Raw genomic sequence first — 18,113 nt, 5'->3', positions numbered from 1 at the left:
TGTGTGTTCTACCTGACTTAAAACTGTTGTATTTCCTTACAAAAGTATTGTTCTAAATTTTCTCTTAGTGTAAGTATGAAACATACATAAAGTTTTTACTACACACAGAGAAATATTTTCTTTTAAATATTGAATTATATATTTGATGTCCTATTTTCTTGTATGTGAGTGTATGCTAGCATGTGTAAGACCATAATTCTCATTCATATTAATTCCTCTGGTATTAATACTTTGTTAGGGTGAAAAAGGAGATCAAGGAAAAAGAGGGCCTTATGGTCTTATTGTAAGTACTAAAACATTTCATATTAAAGATAAATATATAAAATTTTCCCTGTTTTTCTTGGTATGTGTTTAATATCTGGTGAGGGAGCTATGTGACCCAAACATTTTCTTCCTTATGTAGGGTAAGACTGGAAACCCTGGAGAGAGAGGAGTTCAAGGGAAACCAGTAAGTAATAAAGAATAATTAAGCCATGAATAAATTTTGTTCATTTTATTCTCTGGTGCAACTATTGTTATTATCAGCACGTTAGACTAAGAGAATACCAGTTCTTTTCCTCCTTCAGTCATTAGGTAGATGTGTTATTTGTGCAAGCTGCTTGCTCATTCCAGGCCTTAGTGCTACCAGTTATAAACTGGTGGTGATAACTGTTACACTCCTCCCTAGGTAGGATTAATTTTTCTATGAAATCCATTTCAAAATAAAATAGTGCGATATTATATAAATGTAATATAATATGAATAAAGCTAAAATAACAAGAAAGTTCTTTGAGGCTTCTTACCAACTTTCATTTTAATTCTGTTTGAGTGTTCTTTAGACCCTTGGAGCTTGGAGCTATGTGTGTCACCGTGCTTTGCCATGCCACTGCTCTAAGAGTTTTTAATACCATACAATGCTAGATATTTTCCTGCCATCAAAAAATCTTTTCAGAAGTATACAGTTTTTTTTTTCCCTGAGTGGCAGTAAGTTCTTTTTTATGGTCATAGCACAGAAACAAGCACAAGTTTGTCAGCTAAAGAGGATCACATGTCTTCATTCACTAATGAAGGGGAGAAATATGAAAAACAAAAGCAGAAGGATACACATATGCACATGTACACACGCACACATATCTATGCTAGTACATACATATAAAATTTTGAGGACATAATGTTAATTGTATGAGCTTTCGTACATTTCATATATTTCTGTTTTTATTTAGAATCATAATTTTAATTTGTAATGACACCTTGCTTTATCATATACATATCTATACACAATTTAAAGTTATAAAATTAGATAATAATTTAAATACATGGCAACTGAAGAGTCAGAAAAGGATAAGAGAAATGTTTTTTTCTGCTACCGTGGTTGTCACTAATGTCACTGCATTTACTTGTTCCTCTTTGAAATCTGCTGCCCCCTGCCTGCTGTTTCCCATAATGACATTGTATTTAACAGTGGTCAAATGTAAAATAGCAGAGACCTAAAGGAGAAAAATGACTGTATCCAAGGAAAGGATTTGTGTGTGAGTGTTATCCATTGAAGTCATCCCAAAGGACATTCTTTGAATATTAATATTCATCATCTGGGTTTCTGTTATATTGATGCCAATGGTGTTTCTGTAGATTCTTTCCACTTCGCCACACTGTATACAAAGCTTAAAATATGTGGCAATTGAGTAAAGTTACTTTAGTGGATGACATGGGTTGGACATTAAATCATGAGTTTATAGTAGTTGTTGAGGTTTACATAGCTCTATACCTACATTGTCTCCTTCTTCTTGGTTGAACTGAAATAGACTTTTGCCATCTTAGGGAAGCTAGGATCAATCAATCCAAGAATCCAGGCAGCCCTGAAGATTTGTTTGATCCTCCACAATGTCTCTAGTCATTTATGCAACTGTCTGAGAAGCAGGCAGTGCTATATAATGGAAAGATATGTTGAAGGTCAGACTGACCTTTGCTCCAGTACATGCTCCTACTAGCTGTATAGTTTGATTAAATTGGTTAGCTCTCCGGATGATATTTTCCTTGGGTGTAAAGTGAAGAGACATCTCTCAATTGTCATAATTCTAAAGCCAGGTATTAAATAAAAAATGGTAACATGTTGCTTGTTGAGATAACTAGGAGAAATACATCTGTCTATGGGCCAACTCTGTTTCCTACACTTGCCTTCCATCTACATGTAGATCTGACTCAAGAGGAAAGGCCGTGATCCATGGTATTATTAAGGTGAAAAAACCTGGGTAACTGTTTTTAGATTTCTAAATCTTATAAAATCTGTAACTATTATTGATTTTTTAGATCTAGATATTCTTTCAGTTGATGAGTTAATGGTGTTAAATTTGTTTATTTTCAAATGCAATTTTTAGAGATTTCACATTTAGGATTATTATGTCTTCCTGATGAACTGACCCCCCTTTTACTTTTACAAAATATTCCTCTATATCTCTGGTAATACTTTTTATTCCTGATAATACTGTTTGTTTTTTAAATTGGCTTTTTTTGATTAATAAGTCTCTCCAGCCTACTTATGCTTGCAGTTTGTATGGCCTGTCTTTTCCATTCATTTACTTTCAACACAACTGCGTTTTGGTATTTAAAGCGAGTGTCTTGTAATTGGGTCTTTCTTTTTTATTCATTCTGAAAATCTCTACCTTTTAGTGTTCGGTACATTTCCATTTAATGTAATCATCAATTTAGTTGCACTTTGGTCAACCATTTTATGATTGTTCTTCCCTTGTGGTGGTACTGTTGTTTAGTGCCTTCTTTTGGCGTTGAGCACTCCATTTTAGTTTAGAATATTGGCTTTTTAGCTATACTTCTTTGAACTATTATTTTCAAGTGGTTATTCTAGGTCAGGATTCAGTAAACATTTTCTGTAAAAACAAGTGCTGGTCCAGATTTGACCCCCAGGCTGTAGTTTGCCAGCTGCTGGTTCAGGGATTACAGTATACAACCTAACTTTCCATAGTCTACTTAGGGTTAATATAGTAATACTTAACATAATTGTAAGAAAATTGCAACCATATAAACCCATTTACCACCGACATCCTGTTGTTTATGCTATAATTGTTTTTATGTATTAAAACTGTGTTATAAACCCATTTTGCAAAGTTAAAATTTTGCCTTAATATAAATAAAGTATTTTTGTTTTTAATATAAGTGAAATATGTGTTTTAGGGTATTTAGGGGGAAAGTAGTGTTTTTTAATTTATCCATGCATTCACTTTTCCTGATATTCTCCATTCTTTTCTGTAGATCTGCATTTCCAAATGGTCTCATTTCCCTGAAGCCTATAGGACTTCCTTCAGATTCCTTATAGTCAAATTTTGCCAGTCATGAATTCTTAGTATTTGTAAAAATGTCTTAATTTCACTTTCATTTTTTTCTTTTACATGAATTCTTTTTTAAAGTTTTTAATTCCAGTTAGTTAACATACAGTATTATATCAGTTTCAGGTATACAGTATAGTAACTTAACACTTCCATACAACACCTGGTGCTCATCACAACAAGTACACTCCTTAATCACCATCACCTGTTTAACCCATCCCCCCACCTACCATGCTTCTGGTAACCATCAGTTTGTTCTGTATAGTTAAGAGTCTGTTTCTTGATTTGCCCCTCTCTCTTTCTTTTTTTCCCCACTCTTCTTGTTTGTTTTGTTTCTGAAATTCCACAGATGAGAAAATCATATTTTTCCACTGGATATAGAATTCTGGGCTGACAAGGTCTTCTTTTATTTGTTTGCATTCAGCACTATAAAGATGACATGTCATTTTCTTTTGGCCTCAATTATTTCCAGGGAGAAGTCCACATTTATCTGTATCATTATTCCCCCTGCATGTAATGTATCATTTTTCTCTGGATGCTTTCAAGATTCTCTCTTTACTTTTGGCTTTTAGTAGTTTGACTATGATGTGCCTAAATGGATTTTCTTTGCATTTATTCACCTTGAGATTTGCTAAGCTTCTTTTGTGTGTAACTTTCTGTTTTCACTAAATTTGGAAATTTTTCAACTTTGTTAATTTCAGTTTTTTTCCTATTCTGTCTTCTCTCTCCTTCTTGGATTCCAATTAAATGTGTATTAAACATTTGGTATCATCCCTAAGGTCCCTGAGACTTTACTCATTCCTGTTTTAATCTTTCTTTTTCCTATTTTCTTTTTTTAATTGGATAACATAATTCTACCTTCATTCGCTTTTTAAGCCCATTCATTGAAATTTTATTTATGATGTGGAATTTTAAAGTTTTATTTTAGATATTTAATTTTCAGTTCTATAATTTCCATTTTTATAGATGTTCTTCTGAGATTTCCTATTTGTCTATTCATCATAAGTGTATTTTTATTTACATTACTGAGCATATTTATAATAGTTACTTTAATATCCTTATGTAATAATTCTAATACCTGGGTAATCTTGAGTTTGGTCTCCATTAATTGCCTTTTCCTGTGCATATGGGAAAATTTTCCTGTCCAGTAATTTTGAATTATATCTTGGACATTTTTTTATTATGTTCAATTAGCCAACGTATAGTACATCATTAGTTTTTGATGTAGTGACTTTTTTTTTTTTCCTTAAAGAGGCTCTATGCCCAGCATGGAACCCAACAAGGGGCTTGAACTCAACCCTGAGATCAAGACCTAAGCTGAGATCAGGAGTCAGATGCTTAACTGACTAAGCCACCCACGCACCCCTGTATCTTGAACATTTTAAGTGATTCATTGTAGAGACTCCAAATTCTGTTATATTTCTTTAAAGAGTATTTTTTGTTTCATTTTGGTTTTTGATTTGGCAAATCATTAACTTGGCTGCTTTCAAACTTCAAACTCTCTCTCCTCTGTGATGGATGGCCGCTGAAATCTTTGTCCAGTTCTTCTAAGCCATGTTAGGATGCTTGGTGTCTACCATATCAATACATATTTCAAATATCAGCAAGAGATTTAAACAGAGTTTACACTCAGAATTTGAGATTCCACCTCTCGCTTTCTCTTCCATCACTTCCCAGCAGCTGTGATCATTCCACATTCTATCCTCTGGTTCTCCATGCCAATAAGACTGCAGGTTTCTATCCTTCTTTTTTCTTAATCATCCTACATAGCTTACATTCTGGCTAAAAGCCACATTTAAAATAAAAAATCAGACACTCAGTGCCATTCCTTTCTTCTACATGTAGACCTCTTCCACTCTGCTTTTTATGTATTTTTGGTCTTTCTTCAGTGTTTTCAGATTTTTAAAAAAATATTTTGTCCTGGGTTTATAGTTATCCCTATATAGGTGGTTTTGATAGGAGCTACTTGACCAATATTGGAAGTGGAAACTCTTAACAGTTCTTCTTTAAATAATTTTCTCTGGAGTAACTCAGAATACTTAAGAAACATTTATTTCATAACCCTTACAATATAAAAAGTATATAGTATTAACTTTCTCTTTTTTCAGATAATGAGGCATACAGTTTTCATAATCCTATATTGAAAAAACATTTACATGGTCCCTTGCTTATTCCATAAAAAGGCTATGAAGATTATGCATGTATTTACTATAAATGGAAGAGGCATTGAATGTTTGATTTCTTGTTGAAATCAGTAGAATGGAGTACAGTTTAGTGCATGAGCATGGCATTGGAATCAGACATTGGAAGTCAAATACTCGTTCTGCCACTTACTAGCTGTTTTGACTTCATACAAATTATTTAACCTCTCTGAGCCTCAGTTTTCCTATCTTTAAAATGAAATACCTTTTAAGGAGTGTAGGTGGTGCAGTTGGTTAAGCACCTGACTCTTGGTTTCAGCTCAGGTCTGATCTCAGGGTCGTAAGATCAAGCCCTGTGTTGGGCTCCATGCTCAGCACAGAGTCTGCTTGGATTTCTCTCTCCCTCTCCCCCTCCCCACCCACCCCACACTCATGCGCACACGCACACAGTCTCTCAAATAAATAAATCTTTAAAAAAATTAAAATAAAATGAGATACTTTTTATGACTATATCAAATGATGTTCATTATGTGTTTGGCATAGGCTCTGAATACATAGTAACCACAGTAATCATTATTCTCCCAGTCATCATTATCATAATTGCTGGGTTGAAGTCATGGAGCAAGAAGTTCTACTACAAAGAATATATTTTCAGTACTATCTGAAAAGCTTTAAAGGGGATTTTTATTTTGTAACAGCTTGTGCTTTATTTCTTTGTCTCTAATAAAACTAAGTAGCTCCATTTAGATCATTTCATAACTTAGCCAAACAGCTTTTATGCACCATTAACATCATTAAAAGTATATATCAAGCTTGACATTGTGTACATGTACACTTTACAAAGCAGATCGGGCAGACATTATTCAAGGTTCTGAACTTTTGCTGTATGTTTCAGTTGGTATGTCAGGTACAAAGGGAACCCTTATATTGATCCTGTCTCTTAACATTGGAGCCTGGAGTGAATGGATAGCATATAATTTTCATGACTGAAACAAGGCCTTAGTCAGATGTGAGTCCGTGATTTTACATATCTTCCTTTCCTTAACCAGGGAACTATACACAACTAAATATAGCATTAACGGCTATAACTTAGAAAGTTTTATTTTGCTAGGAATTTTGAATATCTTTACTTCCAATTTAATATCATATTTTTCTTAGCTTTTAGTTTTAATATAAAATGGTGGTTGTGATCCATTGTATATTTGCCAACCTTCTCAAGGTCAATAATACAGAACAGGCAAATTGCAAATAGCGAAGGGCAGTATTTTCTATATCATTAATAGTCATCAGTGTCTGGCACACGGTACATGCTAAGTAAATCTTTAAATGGGAGAATCAAAGAGGACCTGGAATTTGATTTAGTTTTATATACCATTTTAGAATATACCCTCACTTCTAAGATTCAATTTAATGGTACCATAGATGGCATGGTATAAAAATAGGGGAAAATAAAGGATGTTAGAGAGTTCAATTTAGTCATTTCTGGTCAACTAGGTTCTGAGACTCCTGTGCCTTACCAGGTTTTAAGGACATAAGTTATACTTACTTAACAAATCACAAGTTATTATTTTTGGAGAAGGAAACCATTTTTATATCAATATCAAAGGTAAAAAAATCTAAATTTAAAATAATTCTGGATAATTGTCTCTGTATATGAATGGGGATTAAGTATGGGAATATAGAGAGATACAAGGAACTTCTACTCAACAACAACAGAAAAGACAACTTGATGAAAAAGATTAGCAAAAGAACTCGAATAGACATTTCTCCAAAGAAGATATACAAATGGCCAATAAGCACATGAAAAGATGCTCCATATCACTAGACATTAGAGAAATGAGAATCAAAACCACAATGAGATGCCACTTCTTACCCATAAGGACAGCTATTATTACAGAAAAACAAAACAAAACACACGTATACAAGGAAAGTAACTAGTGTTGGCAAAGATGTAGAAAAATGGGAGCTCTTGTACATTGCTGGTGGGATGTAAAATGGTGAGGTTGCTATGGAAAACAGTTTGGTGGTTCCTCAAACAGTTCAACAGAGTATTACTATGTAATTTATCAATTCCACCTCAGATTTATACCCCAAAGAATTGAAAGCAGAGACTTAGAAACTAAAATTTTTTTAGTGTTTATAGGCACAGTATTCACAATAGCCAAAAGGTAGAAAACCCAAGTGTCCAGTGATGGATGAATGGATATACAAAATATAGTATATACATACAATGGAATATTGTATGAAAAAAGTTGAATACAACTTTAAAACTGAAGAAAGTTTTTTAAAGTTTTATTTAAATTCCAATTAACATACAGTTTAATATTAGTTTCAGATGTACAGTTTAGTGATTCAAAACTTCCATACATTACAAGGTGCCCATCACAAGTGCACTCCTTAATCCCCATCACCTATTTAACCCATACTCCCCCCACCTCCTTTCTGGTAATCATCAATTTGTTCTCTATAGTTAAGAGTCTCTTTTTTGGTTTGGCTCTCTCTCTCCTTTTTTTCCCCCCTTCGCTTATTTGTTTTGTTTCTTAGATTCCACATGTGACTGAAATCATATGGTATTTGTCTTTCTCTGACTGTCTTATTTCGCTTAGCATAATACCCTCTAACTCTATCCATGTCATTGCAAATGGCAAGATTCCATTCTTTTTTATGGCTGAGTAATATTCCTCTCTGTGTGTGTGTGTGTGTGTGTGTGTGTGTGTGTATACCACATCTTCTTTATCCATTTATCAGTCAATGGATTCTTGGGCTGATTCCATATCTTGGCTATTATGGATAATGCTGTTATAAACATTGGGGTGTATGTACACTTTGAATTAGTATTTTTGTATTCTTTGGGTAAATACCTAGTAGTGTGATTCCTGGTTCAAAGGGTAGTTCTATTTTTTTTTTTTTAATTTTTTAAAGATTTTATTTATTTATTTATTCGACAGAGAGAGAGACAGCCAGCGAGAGAGGGAACACAAGCAGGGGGAGTGGGAGAGGAAGAAGCAGGCTCATAGCAGAGGAGCCTGATGCGGGGCTCGATCCCAGAACACCAGGATCACGCCCTGAGCCGAAGGCAGACGCTTAACCGCTGTGCCACCCAGGCGCCCAAAGGGTAGTTCTATTTTTAACTTTTTGAGGAATCTCCATAATGCTTTTCAGAGTGGCTGCACCAGTTTGCATTCCCACAAATAGTGTAAGAGGGATCCCCTTTCTCCATATCCTCACCAACGCCTTGTTTCCTGTGTTGTCGATTTTAACCATTCTGACAGGAGTGAGGTGATAACTCATTGTAGTTTTGATTTGTATTTCCCTGATGATAAATGATGCTGAGCATCTTTTCATGTATCTGTTGGCCATCTGTAGATCTTCCTAGAAAAATGTCTATTCATGACTTCTGCCCATTTTTTAACTGGATTATTTGGGGTGTTGAGTTTTATAAGTTCTTTATATATTTTATAAGGTCTTTATATATTTTGGACAGTAACCCTTTATCAGAGAAGTAATTCACAAATGCCTTCTCCCATTCCTTAGATTGCCTTTTAGTTTTGTTGATTGTTTCCTTTGCTGTGCAGAAGCTTCTTATTTTGAAGAAATCCCGATAGTTTATTTTTGTTTGTGTTACCTTTGCCTCAGGAGACATATCTAGAAAGATGTAACTATAGTCCATGTCAAAGAAGTTACTGCCTGTGTTCTCTTCTAGGATTTTTATGGTTCCTGGTTTCCTATTTCAGTCTTTAATCCATTTTGAATTTATCTTTGTGTATGATGTAAGAAAGCGGTCATTTCATTCTTTTTGTTGCTATTTAGTTTTCCCAATGCCATTTGTTGGAGAGACTATCTTTTTTCTCATTGGATAGTCTTTCCTGCTTTGTTGAAGATTAATTGACCGTGTAGCTATGGGTTCCTTTCTGGGTTTTCTATTCTGTTCTATTGATCTGTGTGTTTATTTTTGTGTCAGTATCATACTGCTTTGATTACTACAGCTTTGTAATATAATTTGAGGGTCCAGAATTGTGATGCCTCCAGCTTTGCTTTTCTTTTTCAAGATTGCTTTGGCTATTTGGGGTCTTTTGTGTTCCGAACAAATTTTAAGATTGTTTGTTCTACCTCTGTGAAATATGCTGTTGGTATGTTGATGGGATTGTATTAAGTATGTAGATTGCTTTTGCATGGTATTCACATTTTAACAATATTTGTTCTTCCAATTCATGAGCGTGGAATGTTGTTCCATTTCTTTGTGTCATCTTCAGTTTCTTTCATCAGTGTTTTATAGTTTTCAGAGTACAGGTCCTTCACCTCCTGTTAGGTTTATTCCTAGGTATCTTGTGGTTTTGGTATAATTGTAAATAGGACTGACTTCTTAATTTCTCTTTCTGCTGCCTCATTATTGGGGTATAGAAATGCGAAAGATTTCTGTACGTTGATTTTTGTGTCCTGCGGCTTTACTGAACTCATTTGTCAGTTCTAGCATTTTTTGGTGAAGTCTTTTGTGTTTTCTATGTATAATATCATGTTAACTGCAGATAGTGGAAAGTTTGATTTCTTCCTTGCCAATATGGTTGCCTTTTATTTCTTTATGGTATCTGACTACTATGGCTAGGATTTCCTGTACTGTTTTGAATAGGAGTGGTGAGAATGGACATCCCTGTCTTGTTCCTGACTGTAGAGGAACAGTGTCTCCCCAATGAGGACACTAGCTGTCAGTTTTTTATATATGGCTTTATTATGTTGAGGTATGTTCCCTTTAAACCTACTTTGTTGAGGGTTTTTATCATGAATGGATGTTGTACTTGTCAAATGCTTTTTCTGCATCTATTGCATTGATCGTCTGGTTCTTATCCTTTCTTTTATTAATGTGATGTATCACATTGATTGATTTATGCATATTGAACCACCCTTGTAACACAGGAATAGATCCCACTTGATGGTGGTGAATGATTTTTAAAATGTATTGTTGGATTTGATTTGCTAGTATTATGTTGAGGGTTTTTGCATCTATGTTCATCAGAGATATTGGCCTTTATAATTATCTTTTTCTGTAGTGTCTTTATCTGGTTGTGGTATCAAGGTAATGCTGGCCTCATAGAATAGATTTGGAGATTTTCATTCCTTATCTATTTTTTGGAATAGTTTGAGAAGAATAGATATTAACTCTTCTTTACATGTTTGGTGGCATTCATCTGTGAAGCCATCTGGTCCTGGACTTTAGTTTTGGGGGATTTTTGATTACTGATTCAATTTCTTTGCTGGTTATTGGTCTGTTCAAGTTTTCTGTTTCTTCCTGTTTCAGTTTTGATAGTTATTTGTTTCTATGAATTTATCCACTTTTTTAGGTTGTGGGCATATAGTTTACATAAAACTCTCTTATAATAATTTGTATTTCTGTGGTGTTGGTTGTTATTTCTCCTTTCTCATTTATTTATTTGGCCCCTTTCTCTTTTCTTCTTGGTAAGTTTGGCTAGGGTTTTATCAGTTTTATTGATTTTTTTCAAAGAACCAGCTCCTGGTTCCATTAATCTATTGTCTTTTTAGTTTCTGTATCATTTATTTCTACTCTGATCTTTATTATTGCTTTCCTTCTGCTGGCTTTAGGCTTTGTTTGTAGTTCTTTTCCTAGCTGCTTTAGGTGTAAGGTTAGGTTGTTTATTTGAAATGTTTCTTGCTTCCTGAGGTAGGCCTGTATTGCTATATACTTCTCTCTTAGGACCACTTTTACTGCATCCCAAAGGTTTGGGACCATTCTGTTTTCATTTTTATTTGTTTTCATATACTTTTTCATTTCTTCTTTTATTCCCTGGTTGACCCATTCATTGTTTGGTACCATGTTTTTTAACCTACATGTATTTGATCTTTCCAGATTTTTTCTTGTAGTTGACTTCTAGTTTCATCTTGTTGTGGTCAGAAAAGGTGCATGATCTGACTTCAGTCTTCTTGTATTTGTGGAGACCTGTTTTGTGACCTAATATGTGATCTATTCTGGAGAATGTTCCATGTACACCTGAAATGTATTCTGCTGTTTTAGGATGGAATATTCTGAATATATCTGTTAAATCCACCTGCTCCTGTATGTCATTCAAAGCCATTTTTTCCTTGTTGTTTTTCTGTTTAGATCATCTGTCCATTGATGTAAGTGGGGTGTTAAAGTCCGTTACTATTATAATTGATTAAGTCCTTTATCTTTGTTATTAATTACCTTAAGTATTTTGGTGCTCCAGCGTTAGGTGCATAACTATTTACAATCGTTATATCTTCTTGTTGGATTATCCCCTTTATGATTATATAGTGTTCTTCCTTGTCTCTTGTTACAGTCTTTGCCTTACAGTCTAGTTTGTCCTTGTAGTGTCCAAGTATTGTTACTCTGGCTTTCTTTTGACATCCATTTACATGATAAATGTTTCTTCCTTCCCTCACTTTCAATCTGCAGGTGTCTTCAGGTCTAAAATGAGTCTCCGTAGGCAGGATATAGATAGGTGTTGTTTTTTTATCCATTCTGACACTCTGTCTTTGATTGTTTAGTCCTTTACATTCAAGGTGATTATTGATAAGTATGTATTTATTGCCATTTTATTACTTGTCTTGTGGTTGTTTCTGGAGATTTTCTCTGATCCTTTCTTGCCCTTCTCTCTTTCATCATTTGCTGATATATTGATAGTGATATATTTGGATTTCTTTCTTTTTGTTCTTTGCATGTGTGTTAGTGGTTTTTGATATATGATTACCTTTACGTTTGTAAATAACCTCTTCTGCATATAGCAGTCTATATTAAATTGATGGTAATTTAAGTTTGAACCCATTCTTTTCTCCTCTCCTCCCCACATTTTAGGTATATGTTGTTATATTTTATATCCTTTTTGTGAGTTCTTTGAGTGGTTTTTTACAAAAATATTCATTTTTACTGATTTTGTGTTTCTTGCCTTTATATTGTCACTTTGGGTTTTTCCTTTCCACTCAGAGTCCCCTTAAATATTTCTTGCAGGGCTATTTTAGTGATCATGAATTCCTTTCATTTTTATTTGTCTAGCATATTCTTTATCTCTCCTTGTATGCTGAATTATAGCCTTGCTGGATAGAGTATTCTTGGCTTCAGATTTTTCCCATTCAGCACTTTGAATACATCATACCATTTCCTTCTGGCTTGCTAAATTTCTGTTGAGAAATCTTCTGCTAGCCTTGTGGATTTTCCCTTGTAGGTTAAATTAGACTTCTTTTCTCTTGCTGCTTTTAAGATTTTTTCTTTGTTACTAAATTTTGCAAATTTAATTACACTATGTCTTGGTGTGGGCCTACTTTTGTTGATTTCGATGGGGGTTCTCTGTGCCTCCTAGATCTGGATGTCTGTTTCCTTCCCCAGGTTAGGGAAATTTTCAGCTATTATTTCTCCAAATAAATGTTCTGCCCCATTTTCTCTCTCTTCTTGTTCTGGGACTCCTATAATACAAATGTTATTACATTTGATGGAGTCACTGAGTTCCATAACTCTTTTCTTGTTCTGCATAATTCTTCTTTCTCTCTTTTGTTCAGCTTCACTGCTTTCCATTATTTTGTCTTCTAGGTCATTAGTTTGTTCCTCTGCTTCTTCCAAACTGATACTCATTGCATCAAGCATGTTTCTAATCTCATTTATTGCACTCTTCATCTCTGATTGATCCTTTTTTTTAAACTCGTCTCTGTGATAAGAGTTACTGATGTAACTCACTGATGTCTTCCATTCTTTTCTCAAGTCCAGTGACTATCCTTATGATCATTGCTTTAAATTCTCCACCAGGCATGTTACTTATATATGTTTTGCTTAGATCTCTGGCCAGGACTTTATTTGTTCTTTCATTTGGGATAAATGTCTATGTCTTGTCATTTTGTCTAAATCTCTGCCTGCTTCTTGGTGTTAGAAAAACCAGTTATATCTCCTGTTCCTGAAAGTAATGGCCTTATGAAAAAGAAGTCATGTAGCGCCCAGGGCCTCATACTTCAGGGAGTTTCTCCAGTGTGTGTTGCATGTGCTCTGCTATTGTGTTCTGGCTGCTCTGTCCTTCAGGCCAGTCATCTGCAGAGGCTCCTCTTGTCTTATGTGGGCAGTGTTTGGTTCTTCACCTGAATGTGGTGAGTTTTAAATAGGTATGCTCTGGTCTGCTTGTGAAATAAGACCTGTCACCACCTCCTCCATAACTGAGGCTCTGCAGAACTCTGGTTGGGAAATGTGGTATGGACAGGGATTTGTGCTGGTCTTGGGGAGGGGCCCACTGTGCTGGGACCAAGGCAAGAGTGACTGAGAAAGGCAGTTCCACCCAGAGTGCAGAGTGGGGGGGCTTAGTATAAACAAGTTAGGCAGCCAGTGTCAGTGCTGCAGTGCTTCCCGCAGGTGATGCTGTATTTACACTGAGGGGTAGGGACAGGAAATGGTGCTGGCCAGCTTTCACTGTGAGGTGTCTCCTTGGACACTGCCTTTCAGGGATCTGCTCTAAGAAGAGTGTATAATCTCCCCACTGTGTGCCCCAAGCACTCTTTAGATTGCTGTTTCCATGCTGTATGTTCCCAGGTTGTTTGCCTGCCTTCTGTCCAAGAGCAGCACAGTGCCCTTTGGGCTGTATCCCAGCCAATCCTGCTGTCCTTTAAAACTAGGCTTTGAGCCCCACTGGTTGCAAGAACTCACAAAATTCAGCCCTTGTCATTTTCCAAGCTAGTAGCTATGGGGAAACATTCTCCTTGTGCATTCCCCTGTGTGCTTCTCTCTCTTGCCCTTCTCCACAGCCATGGTTTCTTCCCCTCCACAGCAGTCAGGATTTGCTCTTCCCCTAAACCATGTTTCTGTACTTCCTACCCTCAATGTGGCTTCTTCTCTCCCTTTAGTTGTGGAGTTTGCTCTGTCACCATTCAGGTCAATTTCTGCAGTATTTAGGATAGTTACCTTGTTATATTTTTGGGCCAAGGGTAGTCTGGGATTCTCCTACTTCACTGCATCTTCCTCCTTTCCAATATTGGTGAAACTTGAAGTCATTTTGCCATGTGAAATAAGCCAGACACAAAAGAACAAATGTAGTACAATTCTACTTATATAGGGCACCTAGAATTGTCAAATTAGAGGCAGAATGCAGAATGGTGGTTGCCAGGGGAACCAGGGAGGGGGGAAAGGGTGTTATTTAATGGGTATAGAATTTCGGTCCGGAAAGATGAAAAGTTCTGAAAATAGATAGTGATGATAGTAGTGCAACAATGCAAAGGAACTAAATGTCACAAAACTTCACATGTAAACACTATTAAAATTATATATTTTATGTTATTTATATTTTACCATAAAAAGAAAGGAGAGAATAGAGGTAGACAGAAAAATTAGGTAGGAAGATTGTAAAGGAATGCTGAGGTAAGGAACGTAAAACATTTTCAAGCATAACTTTTTCTTCAAATTTTGCCTTTGTTTATTCAGGGTTTACAGGGACCCCCTGGGAGTGCAGGAGACAGAGGACTTGAAGGAGAACCAGTAAGCTTCTATTTTCCTAATTGTGTTTTTCTCATAATATACATTTACCTTTCTGTTATTGCCCTCTTGTGCTATGGCTGGTACATTTTTGAAAGCAGCATTTATCAGATACCTAATTATACAGAAAATATTTTGCTGTGAATATAGTTTTTAGTACCTTCCTGGTACTAAATATAGTATATAGTCAGATTTGGTCCTGTTTTTCTGGAACTGTTAAAATTTCACATATTTCTATTTTCAACAAAGATAGCTCTGTTTTATTGACTTGCAGAAATTTTCTTTGTGAATGGCTTGCTGTTCTTATAATGACTATATTATACTGCCACAGACACACAAAATCATATTTTTGAGGCCAACTCTGTAATAAAATACCATACAAAGAAGCCAGACTCTACATCCGATGGACCTAAGTGTACAAACATGACAGAAATACTGGCATATCAATAATGCAAAAACTTACATCACGATTTTATAAATGTGATTCAATTATAAAATTTCTCATGGAAAATGATTGTGAAAAGGAAAGATTTTTGTCACACCTACTTTCTCACAACTTATTCTTTCTTGCCTATGAAGTCATTCTTCTGTTTAATGGTATCAGATGTAATATGCTGTGACATGCTTGTAAGATTTATAATACAATATAATCTTTCAAACTCTACTGGATTGATCTTATCTATCAGTTGACCTAAAGGTTTACAGGTGGCCTTTGTATAATTCATTTACCTAGTAGCAAGTGGAAAATGTAACAAAGAGCTATTCTACCAAATTGTATTCTTTTCCTCCTTTACATATTTAACCTATGGTATAAACTCTTCAATCAATAAACAAAGATTTGGCTGTATATATAATTCTTCCCAAATGAAGAATTTTAGATATGGTGTTGACTTTATCAAACTAAACGCCTCTTGTTTCTCTCTCTGTTTTATAACTCTTGCCATCCTAAACCTAATATTTATTTGACCAAAAATAATGCAACTCTCTTTAGCATTATTTACCTAAATATCTCTTTGAAAAAGTTTGTAGCTCTTTGAAGTGAGAGACCATTTCTCTCATCTTTGTGATCCTTCCTGGTATAATGCGTGGCTTATTAGATCTACTTAGTGTATGTTTGTTAAACTGAATTGACAAAAGGTCATATACCCAAAAACATAATAATTTAGCCAGTAATATTGGATGAAGTGAAATACAATAGAAACTAATTTAATCTTAGTAAGGAACACATTTAAGTAAAGTATGTCAAAAGAGCTATGGCAACAGCAGAGACAATATCTTAGGCTTTATATAAGAAAAGATTTGTTACTGTAGGCATAAACAACTAAATAGTTTAACAGCACCTAAAAATTGACATTCAGGTCACTGGGTCAGTGGGGCTGGTAAATAAAATACAAATCAATTTATAATGGGTATGATGGGCTTTGTTTCATATATTTGAGCTGCCTGGTTAAATTATAGAAAAGAAAAGAAGTAAATTGGTAAAATAAAGGACACAGAAGAGATGTTGAAACATATTTATATTTTGAGAATAATAAAACAGAGAGGACTACATCTTTTCTATAGTCAGCATCTATCAGAGTTGTCTCTTTTTCCCAGACACGTTTCAAAACTAGTTTGCTCATTGCAGTGCAAATACTGGGATTTGGATAGTTGGCCATTCATTTATACAATCAACAAATATTTAAGTACCTGCACTTGGAATGTACTGTTAAGTATGGAGGTTTCAGTCTAATGATAGAAATATACACTAACTAAATTATTACAAAGACACATGGATAATTACAAACTGAGATAAATGCTGTGAACTATAGGAATTGCCTTCTAAAAGAATGTATAGCAGAGAAACTATCCTTAGGAAAGTCTTCCAGAGGAGGAGCATTTGAGCTAGGATCTGAAGGATGAATAGTAGTTGCTTAGGCAACGATGGGGAGAGGTTATTTTAGAGAGAAGTCATGAGCTGAGAGGAAGCTCTACATATTTATTTGAAAATCTAAAAGAAGGCTAGCATGGCAATGGCACAGGGAGTCAGGTGGGAAGTAAGTGTAAGACGAAGATGGAAAAGGAAGCAGGGGACAAAACATGTAGCTTTGCGGGCCTTATTCCCAAGGATTTGTATTTTTATCATAAGAACAAAGGGATGTCATTGAAGAGATAGGGCTAGTTTTACGATCATATTATTGTTTTGTAGAGATCATTCAAACAAAATGGAAGGGACTAAGAGTGGACAAGCACTGCTTTCTGTTGTAAACCAAATAAGGGATGGTAGAATGCTTTTGATTAGCAGAGAAAAGAAGTGGATAGATATAAAAGATTCAAAAGGAGATATGAAATCAACAGGAGATAGATTGTCCATAATTAAAGTGATTCCTAAATTTCTGGCTGACCCAAATAAATATTTTTGATATCCTTAAACATTGAAAACTGCCTTTAAAAAGGAATATGAGGGGAATGCTGTTGTTTCTAAAATAAAAAAAAATCAATTCTTGGTAAGTGTGCTTTACAATATGCCCTTCAATTTAAAAACTATTATTTTCTAGGTACACTTCCTTATTTGAGTACCAGAAGTCACTTCTACTTACCTTAAAAGATAATTAACAGGATTCTCAGATTAATTAAAAGTATGTGATAAAACCTGACATTGAATTACTTATGAAGATATTTTAAAATGGCAACAGTTCTAGAAGCAAAACATAAAAATCAGTGTCTCAGTAGAATTTTGACAGTACTAAAACCAGACAAAAATAGCACCAACAGAAAAAGTTAAAGATGAATTTCAGCCAAATACCAAACACAAGTAAAATTCAACTATATATATAAAGAATTAAGTGAATAAAATAAAAGACAAATGAAGTGAAAGAATTACAGAAAGGCAAAAATTACTTAATACTAAGAAATCTATCATATAACATATTACAGATATAATCTAAAAATGCTAAAAACAAGTACTCAGTAAAATTCAACTATTTTTGATTTGTTAAAAATTGTCATAAAATGGTTTCTGCTCTGAATTGTAAGGGGCTTGGAAGCTGTCATCCCCTTTCTTACAACAAGGAAAAAGCTGAGCAAACTGAAAATCAGCAACTCTATTTAGATCATTGAGGTCAAAGGACAAACTTTTGCCTAAAAACTGGAGAGACAAGACAGGAGGATATAGAGAACCAGAGCTTACCAGAAGCTGAAGAC

The 18,113-nt window shown here is 34.8% G+C and overlaps 1 protein-coding gene across 3 annotated transcripts in view; it reads left to right on the top strand.

The window, feature by feature from the left end:
- The window catches only part of COL24A1 (collagen type XXIV alpha 1 chain), a 364,391-nt gene that overhangs the window by 216,592 nt on the left and 129,686 nt on the right, over window positions 1-18,113 (top strand). For all 3 annotated transcript variants that reach the window (XM_087866074.1, XM_045801865.2, XM_045801864.2), the window contains exons 30-32: window positions 239-283; window positions 404-448; window positions 14,880-14,933. In XM_087866074.1, the coding sequence (XP_087722200.1) occupies window positions 239-283; window positions 404-448; window positions 14,880-14,933 (144 nt within the window). The remainder of the gene's footprint in view (window positions 1-238; window positions 284-403; window positions 449-14,879; window positions 14,934-18,113) is intronic.

Source organism: Ursus americanus, chromosome 12, assembly GCF_024610735.1.
Source record: "Ursus americanus isolate L20-20 chromosome 12, mUrsAme1.1.p, whole genome shotgun sequence".
NCBI classification, from domain to species: Eukaryota; Metazoa; Chordata; class Mammalia; order Carnivora; family Ursidae; genus Ursus; species Ursus americanus.
This window is presented reverse-complemented; position numbering and strand designations above follow the sequence as displayed.